Source organism: Pimephales promelas, chromosome 2, assembly GCF_988280905.1.
Source record: "Pimephales promelas chromosome 2, fPimPro1.hap1.1, whole genome shotgun sequence".
Classification (NCBI taxonomy): Eukaryota; Metazoa; Chordata; class Actinopteri; order Cypriniformes; family Leuciscidae; genus Pimephales; species Pimephales promelas.
The window spans coordinates 29,513,916-29,533,624 of record NC_142770.1 but is presented as its reverse complement, the minus strand read 5'-3'; the positions used below and the strand labels follow the sequence as shown (position 1 = coordinate 29,533,624).

General features: G+C 39.5%; 1 protein-coding gene across 1 annotated transcript; it reads right to left on the bottom strand.

The window, feature by feature from the left end:
- Nucleotides 1-8,766: 8,766 nt before the first annotated feature.
- LOC148997136 (ATP-dependent DNA helicase PIF7-like) lies at nt 8,767-9,902 on the bottom strand. The gene is made up of 2 exons (XM_089119442.1): nt 9,243-9,902; nt 8,767-9,201 (listed from the first exon to the last, which is right to left on the bottom strand). Exons 1-2 carry the CDS (start codon nt 9,900-9,902, stop codon nt 8,767-8,769), a joined length of 1,095 nt encoding a protein of 364 aa, XP_088975568.1.
- Nucleotides 9,903-19,709: the final 9,807 nt, after the last annotated feature.

The window sequence follows — 19,709 nt, the reverse complement described above, 5'->3', positions numbered from 1 at the left end:
TGCGGGGGAAAATACACACCACATACTAGGGCTGGGAAAAAATCGATTTGATTTAAAAATCGAGTTGGTAGGTCAAATCGAATCATATTTTTAAAAAATCAATTTTTTATATTTTTTTCTTTTTTATATTTTTTTCTATGTACGCTAGTATAGCGTACATACATGCTTGTGCAAATCGCCGAATCTTCCTTCAGGGTTTCCGCAGTTTGGGTACGACAGTCAACACGATGAAACTCTCTCCAAGATAATTCAATGTAACTATTATTATACTTGATCTGTACATAAAGGTCTATGGTTTCGCATAAATCTTTATCTTGCTGAACTTCACTGCTGTAACTAAGGGTGTATTCACACCAGGAAAGTCCGATAGTTCACTTGCTTTGGTCGAAATAAATTATTATTATTTTGGTACGGTTCGCTCACTGCTCTTTTTGCAAGTGAACCAAAATTTGTAAACAAAACCACACATGTGCTAAGGTCGTCCATTCATTGGACAAGGATTCTCAAGGGAAATCAGGAAGTGCAAAAAAGGCTCAGCATGGAGATATTTCCATATATTTCGTACTGCAATATTTGTTCTTTTACTAATTTTGTGTTAATTCTGTACAAACGCAATATGAAGAAATTAATGAGTATACGATGTTGTAATTCGGATTTTGAGAAGACGACGATCGTAACATTTATTAAACGCGGGGAAATACGACAACTCTCGTCTCTCGTGCATCTTTTCATTCGACCATCTACTGTTTTTTTTATCTCTGGGCAACATCTCAACTTTGCGTCACAAGTGGAACTGCACAGAAGACGGATAAGGTATAAAGTTTTCATTCATAGAGAGGGGCTATGTTCACACATTCAAATAATGAGATTCTTATTGTGTACTAACAAGTGCTGTCAATGTTAACGCTTGCGATTAAGTTTGTCCAGTTTAACGTAACACATCATCATCCTTGTATTGTAACTATCCTTACATTAATAATAATAATATTAATAATTCATTACATTTATATAGAACTTTTCTCGGCTTTACATAGAAGGGGGAATCTCGTCAACCACCACCAAAAGGTGGTGAACTGCAAATGCTAACTGCAAAATTTTTTTTGCATCTGCGCGATTAGACTAAAGAGAACGCTCTGTATGTGAATGTCCTGTACAGTTCGGTTCGGTACGCAATTATTTGCGTTTCCACTGTCAAAAGTTGTGAATGGTACCAAAAAGCCGAACCGTACCGTACCACTTTTTGGGTACCCTTCCGTTGGGGTACCTAGCACAGTGAAAGGGTACTAAAAGGTGGAGCTAGACTCACTGCATAACGCTGATTGGTGGACAGAGTATCGTCACTCGCGCGTGTTACAAGGGCATTAGAAGCATACAGTTGAAATATAATTCTACTGTTATTTTGTCACGAAATGTAGTTTTAAGAATTTTCAGGTGAGAAAGTAGTTTTTTAAAGCTCAAATCTGTGGTTTATTTATAGATTTATGATAATTTGACTGAGATCCATTCCAAGCGATCACCGGACGCTCGCGCTCGTGTCCCCCGCCTGGAACAGCCTTTTCTCGGCTAGTCGTTCTGATGTTTGCCGCTGATTCTGACGTCTCTGTAGTAGTTAAACATGAGCTATAGTTCGTCTTGTATAAACCTAACAGGTGATCTTTGGTCTCGTGAATCTATAATTCGTTCCCTGGCCAATAGTTTTGACAGAAGGCTACGTGAAGTTTCATATCTTTGAGCGCTGAATTTGTAGCCTATTTGACTGACTGAATTGTTTCTTTATGTTATTAAAGCTTTACTGTACATCTTTTTGTACCTTTTACTTATACTTTTATAATGGCTATTATTAATAAAACTGGAATTCAACAAAAAGAGATAGTTTTGTCATTTTTTTTTTATTTTATTACAAGATCATCTGTTGTTTATTGCAACATTTGTACCAATGCGATATGCAATACATTGCATTACACATTGCCTGGAATATGTTTAATATTTTTAAATTTAAACGAAAAGAGGCAGGGTTGTTTTATATTTAGTTTTGTTATAAATATAACGTTACATACATGCAGTGAATATAATCAATAGGCTATGCGTTGCCTGAACCACATTTATGTGCTTTAGAATGTTTAAAATGTATTGTAATGAAATCGAAAAGAAGCAGAGTGGTGTTTTATAACATATTTTGTTTTATTGTTGCCTAAAATGAACATACAGAGATAACCGGAGTCGCATAGCCAGAGCGAGCTCAGTGCCGCGTTCAAGAACGCGCTGTTCCATTAGCAGCATTACTGGACTCGCGTCCTCGGGATCGTTCTCCTGAGTCGGACTTTGCGTTGGCTTCTTGGAAACGCCTAATGCCAGCGCTTGTTTCTAGTGACAAACATGCCGAGAAGCAAGAACAAGATCTGCTGTCTGTCATCCATTGTTGTTTACTATGTCACTTTCTTCACGCGAAAATGACGTCGATCGCTTCTTTCCAGCACACCACGCCTATCAAGTAAGGGTACTGTTGGCGGTGGAAACGCAAGCCTGATCATGGTGTACCCGACCCGTACCGTACTGTACCGTACCCCTCAGTTGAAACGAGCCATTACACTATATTGACTGGGTTTAATAGAATCGCATTACTAAAAAGAGACTAAAATACAATTTTCATTGACTAGAACTAGATTGAAATGTCATCAGTTTTCATCAACTAAAACTAAACTAAAATGAGTATGAATGTGACTAAAATTAATAAAAACTAAAATGACAGCTTGACACAAAGTCTAGACTAAAACTAAAATTAAAACAGGCCGCCTAAAACAACACTATAAATGAGAGAAACAAAATGAGAATCATGTTCGATCTGATTTCAATGCCAGGTTGTTGACAGTATTGTTTTCATGTTTTTTACATTTTACATGGTGCTCACTGCCCAATATTGTTTGTGAGAAAGAAGTATTTTAACGCACAGTAACTTTCCTTATAGAATGCTCTAACATCTTTTTTAATTTCTTTTCTCCACCAAACAGCCAAGGAGATGATTCATCCTAAGATGCACAGATCTACCTCTAGTCCACCTTCATTCCCATGCCCACCTGGCCATCAATGTTTTCATTACATTTTAAAATATGCAATAAAATAATAAATATGCAGTCCATAACCAGTGTCTACCATGCACGATCTGTTCATTGCAAATGTTTTGGATTGTTCTATGTAGAGTTGAGCCGGATATTCGGCTGAAACGAGTATCCGGTACGGATAAAGCACTTTTGTGGAGTACGAATATTATACGAGTAATACGAGTCAATATCTGTGCTTGGATAAAAAATAAAAAAAAAGTTATGTTGAGATTAAGGCTGAGCGATATATCAATATAAAGAATATATATATTTTTTAAATGTGATATGTAATTAGACCATATTGCATATCGATATAGGCTAGTTCAGGTTTGCGCTGAACATTTGCTCTCACTTTGCAGAAAAAATATCGGGATATATTTTGTATATCGTGATATGACTTTTGGTCCATATCACCCAGCCGTAGTTGAGATGAAAACTCTTGTTCATTACATTTCATCACATGTGTTGTATTCATTGTTGCAAAACTTGTTCTGTAGTTCGTTTGTTATCGTGATCAAAACCATTGATCTGAAGCTCAATGATGCTGTCATGTAAATAGTTTTATTTCTTATCAGCAATAAATATAGCAATTTCAGATCAACCCATATCAATTGCATGCTTAAAATAACATACCAGTTAAAGCCCCGCCCATTTCAAGACTACCCAAGCCACTTCCGGGTTTAGGCCCCGCCCAGTGCGAGTACAGATACAGATACAGATAATTCATATGGTTAACAGATACAGATACAGATAATGCTGTACTCGCTCATCCCTAGTTCTATGTAAGCTCATTATAATCTTTGAGACGTGTTCTGACAGAACTCGTCCCGCGGCAGCTGATGTCAGCCCTCTGAATCTCAGACAAGGCTTGTAGAAGCCAAGCAAAGGAATCTGGTGTTCCAAACGAAGTACCTTGAATTTAAAATTTATTATGCAGGCAATGCACAAAAATCTGATCTCCCGTCTGCCATGCTTTATGCGCATCCAAATCATTGTACCAGTCTTTAAAGTCTTTGTCAAAAGTTTTTAAGTTATTTTTACATTGTTCCAAAATACCTGCACTTAATCCAGTTAGCAATTCAGAAGATTTAACATTGTACTCAATTGTTTCATCATTATTGTACCACATAAAATATGCATTTTTTTTGATATCCCCCATTACAAAGTTTACTCTTTGGTCCATCAGTGGCTGACAACAGCTCATGCATTTGTCGTCTCCAATGACAACCCAGTAATTAAATCGTCTTGTCAAAAGTTCTCCCCCTGGAGCTCTCCTGAGTTCCTAAGAACATTGAATATGTTATAGTCAAATTGTATCCCCCTTTACTGCAGTTCTTAACATATTCAGTTACATCTTGAATATAATTGTATAAACAATTATTCTGGCCATCACAACAATGCACTCAGTTTTCATAGTGTAAATAATTAAATAAATAAATAAATAAAATCTTTACACAAAATGTAATAGTAATTTTTAAACCCCATCATTGGCACATAGTTTATGTACTGAATTAATGAAATAACAGAAAAGAAATAATAATAATAACAATAATAATAACTAGAATGTACATTTCCAGAAGAAAATGTGAAGTGGTGCTTGCAGTGACAAATCTCACCACTCGGTTGCTAGAGTGTGGTACATTATTGCAAACGAGCCAACAACCACATTTGTACGATGTTCTGGTGCTGAGATATGGCTTATTCATGTGTTCAGGTGGTTACTAGGGTACTCTATATGGTTGCTATGGCTTGCTGATACAGTGTATGAGATTATATTTAAAGACTAGTTGACAGTCGAAGTCAAAAGGATCAAAATCCATGTTTCTTCTATTTTCTGGAGCTGAGATATGGCTTGAATATGTTGTTTTATGGTTGCTAGGCTTCCCTAAGTGGTTGCTAGGGCGTGAATATGAAGTTAGTATGTCACTAATTGTTGGCTGCATGACAGGCCGAGTCAAAAGAGCCCAACCCCAAGTCTCTATGAGCTTCTGGTCAAAAGATATGATCTCACAAAATTTGTGGCAATGTTAAGTCTATGGGACTTTTTTACCCAATGATTTACTGGAGCGAACACCGTACCCCCAATCGCTAAGAAAAGTCACAGCACACCTCTCCTCAATAATCCACACAATTTGACGCCTCAATCAGGGGTTTGTGATGTCGGTGTGTATTTTTTATTCTGTTATATGTTTTCGGATGCCAAAAAACAAACAAACAGGATGCCTATTCTTAAAGTCTTGTGTTGTTTTAGAAAGACACAAAGCCATATCATGGTTTCGATTTTAGTTCGTTGGCAAAATATAACTCCAGAGACCTTAATGTCAGGTTATACATTTTACATCTTAAATGTGTTGGGAAAAGGGAGAAGAGAGTTCGGCAAAAGGTGGGTTTGAACTCGCGTCAAGCGCATCAGCTCATTCCTACGCTTCGTGCTCTACGACTTACTCCACTTTAGCTGTGACGTGACGGGTGTCTTTTTACTTAAAAGGCAAACAAATGCTCTAGAAGACGGTGGATCTGAAAGTCGCATCCTTACACATTCAGATAGCTCTCATCACAGGCTCTTCCTGGGATTCGTGTTCAAAGGTGTCACTCATCACATTTGAGAAAAACGTAGCTAGTGCTTTTCCCTTTGAAACTCAGTTAGGGAGCGCGTTTTATTCTACCTAGACTACTAATGCAAAGAACTAAAGCCCCGCCTAACCCAGTTCTGGGACTGGACCTGCTTGAAATATTCATGCATTAGTGTTTCAATTAGGTCCGGTATCCGATCTGGGTGAGGCGGGGCTTTAGTTCTTTTGCTACCCTGTGTAAAAAATGTTGGTCAACTTCTAAAATCCTTTGCGATGATATGGCTATCGCACGTTTGTGAAAATACACACAATGTCATCAAATAAAGCATATATTCCTATACATTTTGTCAGAAAAGGGAAAATGGGTTTTGAGAAAGGGCGGCTACATTTTATTATTTTTTTTTTTATTATTAATATGCGCCATGGAGGGAGGCAGTTTGAATAGTGATAGTGTGCGCGCGCTCTGTCTCAGTCTCAAGCGTCCTGTCACGAGTCAGTCATCTATCACCATTCAAATAGTGGCCGCTAAAAAAAAATATTAAAAATAAAAATGATCGAAAGATATAATCTCACAAACTGAGCCAACAATCATGTCTGTAAGATATTGTGGATATGGCTTCCATATGTTGCAATACAGGTGGCTCTAAACGGTTCCCAGACAGCAAACTGACATTGAATCAACGTGGAAACGACGTCTCTCATGACATTGAAACAACGTTGATTTTGCTCATCGAATTAACGTTGAACCAACGTCAGACGCGGCATTCTTCAAAGCTAAATGAAAATCGAAAATTGGTTTGCTTTCATAACGTTGAAACAACGCGTTGATTTCAAGTTGATTTTCCGTTAGTTTTGAAAGAATGACGCGTCTGACGTTGGTTCAACGTTAATTCGATGAGCAAAACAATGTCAGATCAACGTTGTTTCGATGTCATATTTCCACGTTGATTCAATGTCAGTTTGCTATCTGGGTTGTTGATGTTGTTCTGAGTGAACACTAGCCTATATATATATGACTAGATTTAAAGTTCCATTTTTATTTATTATAAAGTCATAAGATAAAGTTAGCAACTCAGGAGACCAGGAGACTTTTGAGGTATCTTTCACGCAGAAGTTCTTTATCGCATTGCTGTAGTCATCTCAAAATAAGTCTATCTAAGGGAGAATATTCCCTTACAATTTATACATTTAGAGGGGAGGAGTTTACATTGAGGGGGGAGAAAACTGAAACAAAAGCATGCAAATGAAATAGAAACACACCCTCTCTGAGGCCATTACCAATTCAATTGAATCAGCATAACTATTCAAATGCCATCCCTGAGCCATTAAAGACAAAAGGTGGAAGTCTCCCCTATTGCTAATCCAATCAACCTAAATGATTCAATCGAAACTCTTGCTGGAGACTTTATCAGTTTTTATACCATTGGAGTGGAAACCTAAATTAAACATTTGACAAATTTGTATTCCTCCAGTACATAGAATTTTGACATGAACAAATGCATAGATCCGCAGTATTTTAATCGTCTCTGTCTCCGCATAACATTTCCTATCATTGTCTGTGATATTTTTACAAAGAAAATTATTTGTAAGAAACAACGTGTATGTCATTTTAAGAGTTGAACGGATCCAAAAATATCTGCAGCACTAAAACCAGCGCAAGTCCTCCCGCGTTTGAATGTTTTTAAAAAAAAAATAATCAAAAGTACACTTATTCCTGTATCGCTATAGACCTTCATGTTAGTTTATACGTTTTACATCTCATATGTTCGCAAAAGACGGATTCGAACTCAGGTCCGAGTGCATGCATCAAGAGTTTAATCACTAATTATACGCTCTACGATCTACGCCACTATAGCTGTTCTGTGACAGGGCGTGTTTTTGTTATCAGGTTCTCGGCTCAGGTGTACTCCATCTCTGCACAGGTGTGAGAGGCAGATGTTTCTGTGGCGAATGCAGCGCATCTGTCTCTCCGCCAAAAAGCCAGCCACCTTCGAGTTTATCCACCGCCCGCTCTTTTCCACACCGTAGCCAGTTCTACCTCTCTGACCTCTCCAATTCAGACGAGGCAGAATGTGAGAAAAGACCGGCCTGGTACTGGGAAACATCGTGAAGCATGTGGCCAGGTCACGCTTAATTTCCCGAAGGAAACTCAGACGATCACGGCTACAGCGACACAAACTGTTCCCACCCAGGTGAATAATCAGGATGTCCGGAGCTGGTGCTCTGGCCCAAAGAGAACGCAGAGCTGGAATCAGCTGCTCCCAGAGTCTGCCTCCCCTGCCATCCCAAGAAATCTCACAGTGGAGATCAAGGTTCTCATCGAGGTGCTGCTCACATATGTAAGCATGCAACCTACGAATGATAGAGCTACCAATGATCCAAACGCGTGGTGGTGTCATCTCAAAAAGAGTGCGGGAAATGCGATTACCGCCTGTATTTATGAGGAGTGCAGGATGTTTGATTGGCTGTTGCGCATTCTACAGGCCACCCAACTGCACTTCAGAGAAATCAATGAATTAACGCACATCCATGCCAACTGATTGCTTGTGAACTAATGTTTATGATTTCTGATTATATGGTAATATGTTTTATTTTAAGCGTTTAAATGACCCTCCTACTATCTTAAAGTACCATCTGTGAATGGACAATACAATTTTTCAAGATAAATGAATAAATAAATAATAACATTACAATGTCAAGAAATCTAGAAAGTATACATTGGTTTGAATTAATCATTTATTGAGATCTACTTGTATATATGGTTAAAGCCCATTTTTAACGGGCCAGTGGTTTAATTTTAGCCAAGCAGCTCTTGTCATATTTTCCAACGAGGCTGTGACTGTAGGATCAGCATAGATCTTCTTCTCATCGAAGTCTGTGATGTGCAATCCACAAAGCGAGGTTGTTCTTTTGAGGGCAACGTAGGCCATTCCGGGCTCGAAAATCTTCTTCAGTGACACCATGGCATTCTCCATTGTTATGCCTTGAACTTTGTGAGCTGTGGAGGCATAGGCTAGTTTGATGGGAAATTGTCGACGAACTGCTCCTTTTCTATAAGGTTCTTCGGATCTATTGATGTAAACCAAGTCGTCCTCTTAACCTTGAACCCTTCTGTGGTTTTTCCTGCCTGCATTGGGATTGACGAGCTGAAGTCCTAGCATTTGCACGGTGTCGAGTCCGTCTTTTGTCTTCTTGACAATGTAAGAAATTTTTCCAAAACACCCATTGACCAATCCGTCTTCAACGTCCAGATTCCTAGTCACTATTATGCGTACTCCCAACGCAATTTGTATGGTGTCGGGCAAGTCGTCCTTTTTTCTGGTGATGGGCTTCTTTTGTCTCTTCATTCCTCCTGTTCTTGGGTCTTTCCTGTAGTTTTCTGCATCGGTGGTAATGATGTCAGTGTGGAGAGCATGGATTGTTTTAGTGTGGAGATCATGGATTGTTTTAGTGTTGTGTTCATGAACTTCCTTGTTGGTGGCAAATATGTGCAGTGCATCACACGGGCAGTCTTTAGGGTCCTTCACTGCCTGGAGCAGCAAAGTTATATCATCTTTGGCTTCTTCTTCACCCGTAGATGGTTTAAAAGTTGGGTAAAAGCCAGGTCTTCTTTCTGACGCATGATCTTGGTGAGGGTAATTATTTGGAAATGATCTTTCAAGAAGTCCAGGACATCCTCTTCATACACGCAGAGTGGTTTGGCTTTACTCAGAGGTGGCAGTTGATAAAAGTCGCCCACGGCGAGGACAGAGATTCCCCCGAATGGTTTCTTGCTGCCTTTGATTTGCTGAAATCTCCAGTTTATGTAGGCAAAAAGATCCTTTGAAATCATGGACACATCGATGATAAGAATCTCCACGTCGAGTAGTGTTGCTCGAAGCTCATCCAAAGCATTTCCAAGTCCTTGATACGGTGGCTTCAGATTCCTCGGAAGCTTTAAGATGGAATGCAAAGTTTTACCTGAAATGTTAAATGCTCCGGTTCCGGTAAACGCACTCAAGTGGACCGTAAGCACAGACAGATCTCCTTCCTCCCGCAATCGAGGCAGTTGTCGTAGAATCTTGGTCGCTTCTGTGTATATGCACTTTATGACGTGTGATTTGCCACAACCAGCACCACCTGACACGAAATAGAAAAACTGTTCTGGATTATGACCCCAGACACGCTTCTGACACCAGTGGCAGACCGTGTAGAATATGGCTGCCTGCGTCTCGTTTAGACTTCTGAACATCTTCCTAACAAATTCGATGCTCATCTGCGGTGCCTCAATTTGTGGCACGACTCCGTCTCCATGTTCAAGAAAATGAAATTCTGGGACATCATCTTGTACATCCTCATCATCCGGATTGATGTCTTGTCATTCTGCAACGCATTCTAAACGATCCACTTCAATTTCAGGTGCAAAAGCGGTCCATGTGTTTTCGGATGGCCCTTACTGTTGCAGCTGATCGAACGCCTTATCCACCTTGTCGCTGTGTTTTTCAAATTTTTCCTTGTTTGCTTGGACTACGGCGCAGACAGGGAAAAGCAAACCAGGATTTGCCCGGGGTAGTTCCACCTTAGCACTCTTGTAAAATGTTTCATATGTTGGAAATCTAGGCGGTTTTAGCTGTTCGTTGCTCCGGTGTGGCATATAAAGCTTAAGTAATCTAGAGTAAAACTTTTCGGGTTGTTTTTCCTCCGAATAACGTGCATACCTTATAACTGCTGCCTTTCCAGTTCTTTTCTGAAAAAAACCCATGCCGTTGAGCAGCTGGTGAACGTTCTTGCCTTTTGTTTGTTGACTGTACACGATGCGGTACTCCGAAGCAAAATCTGCTAGACTAATCTTCTCAAAGTCACGCGTTTGAAGCCTTGCTTTGTATTTATCGATCATCCCTGATATCCACACATCCTCAGAATTGGGATTTTTATTTTCTAGGACGCTTAAGGGAAGACTCATCTTTAGCGCGTCGTCAACCGTCGGTAGAAACACAACTTTTTGTGAACACTTCTTTAATGGTAAGCTGCATGTTCATGCCACAGACTCCTGAGCGCTAACCTGCCTATGTTTGGAGTAGGCTTGCATTATCTGCTTCATCTCATCTTCCTCGCTAACGTTCGTCTCACGCACGCTCTGGATCAAGTTCTTCAATAAATCGCCCATTTCGTGCTCCGGTTTAGAAATATACGAAAGCATATACATAACGCAGCTAAAAGCGTCTAGAACGAACTGAATGTCCATATTAGCATTCCATGCCCTCAACAAATCGGGATTGTATCCATTCACCCAGGACTCCTTTGGATCACGCTTCAGCAGAATCACGTTGGCATTGGACAATGGTTTGACGTTCTCCATGTAGTCATCGATGGACAACTTGCACTCTGTCAGTAGCGCTAATAAGCTGTCAAAGGAGGCTTGGGGGTCGTTCAACAGATCCCACACCGGCTTGAATTTTGTCTTGGCTTCGTTCATTGCCTTTTGAGCTGCCTCCCGTCTCAACTTCCGTCGTTCTTCTTGCTCCTGAGCTTTCCCATTCTCTTCTTCAGGACGCTGTGGTTGTGCGGCTTTAGACGCAAACATGCAGCTTCCAGATGGAGAAGTATCCATGTCATCCTCTTCTTCAGGACGCTGTGGTCGTGGACGAGTGATCGTGGTGCTAGACACCGGTAGTTTGGGGAACCCAAAGCGACACAATACATTTCCCTTCTTACAGGACTTTGAGTGGTTCCTGCTGTGAAGCTGGACCTCTGTGACGATCCGGTGAAGCTCAGGATCAGCCGAGGAATCGGGCAACTGGAAGGTTATGTTGCGGTCAATAAAGTCGCAGACATCCTTATCAGAGTCCTTTTCAAACTCGGGTGCGTCCTTTATCCAAACAAGAAGATGGATATGTGGGCTTCCTCTAGCTTGAAACTCCACTCGGTAAAAGTAGTCCTCTACTTTACCAATGGGTTGGGCAGGCGACAAAAGTAGATGAGTCATTAACGTATCCACCCGTTTCTCAAACATACGCATGACAGTGACTGGGTTGCTTCGGAGGATTTCGCACTTTGTCGTCCAGTCAAGCTCGGAAAAGTCGATGTGTTCACCTTGCTGGGCCTTCATTGCGGTTATCACTTCAGGCCATCTCATTTCGGCTGCACTGAACGTGCAAAAAAACGTAGGGGTTCCTAACTGTCGTATCATAGCCTGTAGATCTCTCAACATTTTCTCCCAATATGATGGAGAGCCTCTCAGTGGTTGCATGAATCGTGTGGCATCTTTGTTATGTACCAATCTTTCAATCTCCCGGTTGTCTTGAAGCATGCTGTTCGAAATTCTCCGGCCGTCTCTTGTGACTGGTTTGCCTTTTCGTAACTGGATAGACATGCTGTTTCTAGCCAGTTGCGTTTCCGTAACAAACTGTGCAAAGAAAAGATAACTCTGATCTTTTGCAAAACGTGTGTCCATGCTGAACAATCTGCCGTTGAAATACATACTGGGAGATATTGAAATTTGTCTTTCCTTATCAATGGAATTCTGTCCAGTGGGGAACTGAACAGGGAACGCCATGGCTTCCAGCTTTGGGATTTTGAAAAATCCAACAGTCTTATGTCCTTGCGCAGGTGCGATACTAAATATTTCCTCACCGTACGACAAGATCTCCTGTCCGATGTCAGGCGGTTGCATGCACGTGTCTAATGTGAGGCCGGGTCGAAGCTCATCCTTTTCCTCGACGCTAACGTGTTGCTCATCCTGCTCGGCAGCATCGGCTTCCATTTGCATCTCATCCTGCTCGGCAGCATCGGCTACCGTTTGGATCTCAGAGACATTAGCTTCCTCGTCTAGGTGACTTTCAGAGACATCAGCTTCCTCGTCTAGGGTACTTTCAAATACAGCACTATCTCTTATGGAGATATCCCTGTATTCCGAATGCACTGCTTTCAGCTTCGATAAAGCTGCAAGCACGTTGTGCATATTCACCGTGTTGAACTGCTGATATCCTTTAAAGTTCATGCATCTCTTCAGCTTCACCTGCAGCAGCTGGGCCTCACTTCTTGGTCTCGGAAGAGAGTTGACAGTGTTTTCCATCTCGGAGGGAACACACACAACGGCACCACGTACTGCTCTCTGCTGTCCTTTGGGTAGCGTAACTATTTTTGCAAATGATACAATTTTTGCAATGAGTTGACATTCAAGGACATTTAAGGCATCCAATTCTGCAGGGATTGGTGGCCCCTCCAGTTTGGCGGCTGCAATTGAAGACATCTGTCCTCTCGTGAGGTGGCGGTCACAAGTGTGGCAAATTCACTCCTGTTTTCTCTCTTCCGGAACTACACAGGAACCTGAGCAGGCACTATCACACACGTGAACATACTTGCCTGTTAGGCAAGCCTCTGCAACATGAGCGTTTTTGTCATATCTCGCTCTATTACTGACCTTGACTTGATCGGGAAACAGGGCTCTGTGGCAGACCGTGTAGACATGTGTAGAGCCTTTCTGAATCTTACACCGGAATGCATGTATGGCACTTTCCATCTCTTTGCTAACCAAAGGCTAGGGTCTTTCCTGGCTGGAACGATGTAATATTTATATTTATTTTTGATCCATAGTGAACATTGCAATCGATGAAGAACGTGACATCTAGTATCACTGGCACATTTCTGGGTCTTGCGCAGGGTATATCGCAGGATGTGATGTGCTCTGAACTCTGGGTCACCTGTATATCTCTTCACCATGTAGGCTTTCATCCTTCTCTGAAAGAGAGTATCAGTCCTCTACCTCCTAACCATATTGTCTTTTATCTTCTTCTGGAAAAGAACATCTGTGCTATACTTCCTCTTCAGGTTTTCTTTCATCCTCTTCTGGAAAAGAACATCTGTGCTATACTTCCTCTTCATGTTTTCTTTCATCCTCTTCTGAAAGAAAGAATCTGTGCTGTATCTTCTCACTATAGACTGTTTCCTTTGTATTCGGAAGAGAGCATCTTGATTATACGTCACCTTATATGCTTCTTTTTTCTTTGATTGGTATTGCAAAGAACACTCAAAAAAAATATGTGTTGGCTTTACTTAACTTTTTCATGTAAACAGGTTCCACATGGTTCCACATAACTTTGTTTTGTTAAACAAACATAATTTGTTCATGTAACTTCAACATCATGGAAGTCATTTTAAGCCATCCAATCAAACTCTGAGCTGAGTGTTAAATGAACACTGAAGCAGTGTTAAAGTTAATGAGACAATTAAGTGAATAACTGAGTGATGATTGAGCATTATTGAAGACACCTGATGATAACAAGCAGAATCACTGAAGGAGAAAATCACAAATTGTAAGCCACCGTTATGGAGATCAGTGTTTGCTTTAGTTGGGCTCTTGACACTTGTACTTTTACTTTAAACTTTGTTTGGCTGCTGTTATTGATTTATAACAGTCAAATGAACAAAGAAAACTGTGATCCGATAGTGTTGGTTATGTTTTGACATAATCATGCTGTGATCTGAAAATTCCAAAAATTTGTTATTCTGATGGTTAGGATTAACTTGCTAGCAACAGTTTAGTGATTATACAACATATCTGTATTTTCTTTTAACAGAAAATTTTAATAAAACTATTCTGATCAAATCACTTGATCTTTATGTAGAAACAGATATCAATAATCAGCCTGTCTATCTCAATCGTGGTGGCATTAATAGTCCTTCTTGCCACCAATCACAACTCATTAATGTCTCCCATCATGCATTGCGGTTTGAATAAATTATGATCTGAATTGTCTATGTAATTTACTTTTCCTAATTGAATATTCTACTCGTCACCGTTGTTGAGAAGCATTGACTGAATCTTGAGGTCTGTGTGTGCTTTAAAGAAAAAAAAAATTGTAAAAAACAACTTTTGAGAACATTCTGGATATTTATGCATAATCTCAGTTATACACTAACCAACAGAATAAATTACAGACATAAATTTCAAATGATGAATGTCATTATATGTCCAACATCATTTTATAATTGTTTATCTTTGTTTATCTGACAGGTATTACTCAGATGTAACAGTAAATTAAAACATAAAGCTAATAATATAAGGGTGAACAGCCCAACTAAAGCAAACACTGATCTCAATAACGGTGGCTTACAATTTTAGATTTTTTTTCCTTGTGATTCTGCTTTAGGTGTCTTAAGCTCATTATTTATTCATGCAGCAATGCATGATGGGAGCCATGAATGAATTTTGATTGGTGGCACCCAGAATGCACCCAGAATTTTTTTTTGTTTATTGATTTGATCATTTGAATTTCATTGAAAAGGCTAAAATTGTATGTTTTACAACAGCAGTGCTGGTGTGATCCATAAAGTAAATTTAACAGTGGTTCATGCAGTTTGACTACAAACCGGAAGTTTGGTGGTTCAATCCCCAGTTCGACCTTTTCTATGTGATCATATGTGATCTTTTGTTTGTTTAACAAAACAAAGTTATGTGGAACCGGTGGAACCTGTTTACATGAAAACGTTAAGTAAAGCCAACACATCATTTTTTTGAGTCTAGATAGATAATCTATCTGTTTTTCTTATGTCTGTGCATCAAGTAGATAATTCGTTGTGGTTGATTTTGCGGAACAGAAAGGAGACAGAGAGACGGCATGAACCCGCATCCGGTTGTTTTCTGTATTTTTAAAAGGCATGACATTTTGTAGTCATTTATAATGTAGCCTATACACAAATAAAAAATGGACACTTTACTGTTTCGGATGATGTACTCTTGTCTTATCTATGACCATAAATAAGAGTATTCCTGTTTCCTGAGGAAAAATTCCCACTTAATTGCGCGCCGGTGTCTCGCGTGCGCGCACAATAGTCAATTCTAGCCTACGGTTCTAGCACTGCTAGATTTGACATTAGAAGTCTGATCATTATCAAAATAAAAGTGCATAGGGACAGGGCTGTACCCACAATTGAGGTTGCAAGGATGTACATCACGATGATAACTGACCTTCTCGTCTGAGCTGCTTCACCAGACTAACAACGACAGCTCGTCAATGTCAAAATGTTTGAGTCGGAGTGAACTCAAAGTTCCCCGCACGACGCGAATCCCTGCACAACGTTTTAGTCAACGGTCATAAAGTTCGAGATAAGATGTAGGCCTAAGTATCTAAACTAAACAGCTGTTTTAGACAGAAGTTTTAAACAAACGACTGAAACCATCAGTTTGCAAACTATTAATCAAGCTCAACTTTGGGAAAGGAAAAAGCAGGTCAAAAGAAGCATACTGTGACCATGAGATTAACATTATGGATTCATATTTAACATATACTGTATGTTTTTTTTTAGCTAATTACAGTGGATATAAGCTCAAATTAACAACACACGCACCTATTAAACATATTGCCATTATCATTGTATAAATATATAGGCTTTATTTGTGTGCAGAATAGGCCTAATCATTGAAACATTTCTCTTTTAAAGCCATTCCTGTTTTGCAATATGTGATTTGTGTTTCGTGACATCTATTTCATTAGCCGCTCACACATTAACTTTGTGCTCAATAACTGTTATAAATATGAGGGGGGTCCTTGGAATTTTTTTTCCCCTGAAAGGGGTCCCTGGCTCCAAAATGTTTGAGAACCCCTGTTTTAGGCTGTCTATGGTTTGAAGACGGTAAGAGCGCGTGCGGCCGAGGCTCTCTCACTGCGCGCCCCCTGTCAAAAGTGCAGGAGTCATGTACATCTGTAACAGTGGTGGGTGGTGCCCTAATCTTAAATTATTTATTTTACAAAGAAAGTTCAGGCGCCAGACAGTTTTATAAAACTGACAAAACTTAAACAACCCAAGATAGCAAAGAAAACCACTTATTACACACAAAAAGCAAATATCAAAGGTTTCAGTTTAACTGTAATTTATTACAACATCAGAAGTTACTGATTTTGAGAGCAAAATAAAACAATTAGTCAGCAAGAATATGTATTCTCAACATTGGAGTTCAATATCAGTTCTCATACAAATACAAAACAATAGAACAACAGGGTTCACACTCAATCTGGTCGTCCACACAGGCAGTTTCGAGTGTCGATAGTCCCGCCAAACTTATCATACAGAAAAGGGGAAACAAAGAAAGAAAGAGCAAAACAGATATTGGAATCAGGTATATCAACGAAAGTACAGATTCAAATTCACAATCAAAAAGCATACCCAGCCAACACAGTCATGTGGGGCCCACATTGGTTTGACCTGGGCTATCTTACTGGGACCCAGCCAGTTTCGTCCAAGGTTTCCATGGCGGCCCCAGATGGGTTTGCCCAGATGAAATGAACACTGCTCAGTGTGCACACTACAGGCTGTTAAATGTAACACTGAATCAGTGTGGGAGTTAATGAAATAATTAATTGATTGAATAATGATTGAGCATTGTTGATGAACACCTGATTTTAATCAGCAGAATCACTGAAGACAAGAGAAACACAAGAACTAATTGCAGCCACAGCCTTAAATGAAATCAACTGAAGATACAGTACATTAAATCTCATAAAATCTGATTATACAACTCCACAAACAGCATTACCAGCTTCACTTATTACTAACCAGATTTTCTTTATTTCTGGTAGACGTCTACAAAAGTTCCTATTGAAAATTAACTGAGGTTAAGATGTTGATTATTTATTGAAAATAATAGTTTGGTTTGATGTCACCATTATAGTGATCAGTGTTTGCTTTAGTTGGGCTCTTGACTTTTTAACATTAGCTTCTCTCTGCTCAGTTGGATCTGATTGTTATGTTGAGAACAGCAAAAGAAAATGCAATCAGATGCTATAAACTGATTTATAACTGATAGTCTAACAGATAGTCAGCGCGGATTTGTGTAACATCAACCACGTGACATCAAGGCGCAAAAACACGGTTGCCTCAGTTCCCTCACGAGTATTAAATTACCAATAAAACACTCATGGAACTCCCGTTATATTAAATAAAGCCAGCTACAGAGCAAAATGAAATTCTTACATCTGCACTTTGTTGTTTATGAATAGAGAATTCTGTCTATATATATATATATATATTCTATTATATGTATATTCTATATATATATATATATTGAGTTTGTAAAATACACACACTGATGTCTTATTAAAATGGAAAGGATTATTATTGCCACCTCCATAGACAACACATTTATTCATATACACATTGTGTCAGTAGCTTTACATTTTACCCTCCAGTTCACCGGCCACATGTATTTCGTGAGAAATGGAGGAATTCATTGACATGTCGTAAACTAACATATTTGACAATCAGGATATAAGTATTTATGTTATAGCTAATACATTTTTAATAGAAAAGGGAGAATTACATGAAAGCAGATCATCATTGATTCTGTGTTGTGGATGCGCTGTCTCACGTGACAAGCAATGACAAGTCACCATGGAAACATTAAAGTGACCGTTTCTAAATAATGGTCGTCTGGAAAAACTTAAAATATTTTAAACTTATGTGTGAGAGGATTGAATAATAAAAAAAAAACTTTATTTTTTAATCAATTTATCATCTCTTTCTTGCAGTTTAGCCAGTAAACAATTCCACAAATTATTAAAACACCTTGCTGTTAGTAAAACACAAGAAATTGAGTTAATTCTTAAATTATATATTTTAATAATTAAAATAATATACCTATATAATTTACCTTATTAATGTAATTTCACTTAATTTAAAAATGCATCTATATAATATTGTCTCAATATTTAAAGTAATGATTATTGATTATGTGTATTATGTGTACTCATGTGTCCCATCAAACTATTATATAAACTCAATATCACACTCGTAGTTGTGTGATATTGCTGTATATCACCTACGGCTGTAATTACCTACGGCTGTGATAGCTAACTATGCTTACCTAACTATGCTGTGTTAGTCATTTAGGGTTGTTAGGGAGCTCTTAGTGTATATCAGCATCCTGTGATTACCTAAGGCACGAGGCCACAACCGAATAACAGCTGTGCTGATATACAGCAATAATGCATTGCTATGAGTGTGATATTACTCATTTAACACTTAGTTTGTTTGGGGTGGTTGCTATGGAGCTCTTAGTGTATATCAGCATCCTGGCCAATTAGGGCCGAATTTGCAGCAATGGCGCATGGTTACAACTCTGATATTGCTCATTTAACATTTAGTTAGTCGTTTTGTTGCTAGGGCGCTGTAACTGGTACAGCTCTTGTCCACCAGGGGTGCAACTTTTACCCCATTGTGAGGTGTGTTCTTACAGAGCCTGTCAGCCTCTTCAAATGTGGTCAATTAAAAGTTGCACTTGGTGGTTGCTAGTGTGTTTTAGGGTATTCTGCTGGTTGCTAGGGTGCTACAATGCAGTTGCTAGGGTATTATGGGTGGTTGCTAGGGCGTTGCTTGGTGGTTGCTAAGGTATTCTGGATGGTTGCTAGGGTGTTGCTAGGTGGTTGCTAGGGTGTTCTGAGTAGTTGCTATGGTGTTACTAGGTGGTTGCTAGGGTGTTCTGGGTGGTTGCTAGGGTGTTCTGGTTGGTTACTATGGTGTAGCTAGGCGGTTGCTAAGGTATTCTGGGTGGTTGCTAGGCGGTTGCTAGGGTATTCTGGGTGGTTGCTAGGGTGTTTCTAGGTGGTTGCTATGCTATTATGGCTGGTTGCTAGGCAGTTGCTAGGGTGTTCTGGGTGGTTGTTAGGCAGTTGCTAGAGTATTTTGGGGGGTTGCTACGTGGTTGCTATAGTGTTACTAGGTGGTTGGTATTGTTGACATATGGTTACTATAGAGTTTTTATAATGTTCATGGCATGATTTAACACTTAGCTAATCAATATTAGCATGTACCTATTCACTGCTAGCATGTGTAGCATGTAGCAAGTCCTGTTTGCTAACATGAGTAAAAAGAGCCAACCCCCATCTCTATACAATGTTTTGACGCAGAGATATAGGTCTTGCAAAACAGTTGCTAATGTACTCAGTTTGGTTGCTAAGGAGTGGCTTGGCAGCTGCCAAACATGAAGCTCCAAAGTCAATGTGAATGTATAAACCAACCCCCATCTCTATATGATGTTTTAATGCAGAGATATCGGTCTTAC

Coding starts and splice junctions, on each gene's coding strand:
- LOC148997136 (XM_089119442.1), bottom strand. CDS start 9,902: ATGTTCAGAAGTCTAAACGAGACGCAGGCAGCCATATTCTACACGGTC. Junction 9,202..9,242: donor AACTTTTAAACCATCTACGG/GTGAAGAAGAAG, acceptor TTGCTGCTCCAG/GCAGTGAAGGACCCTAAAGA.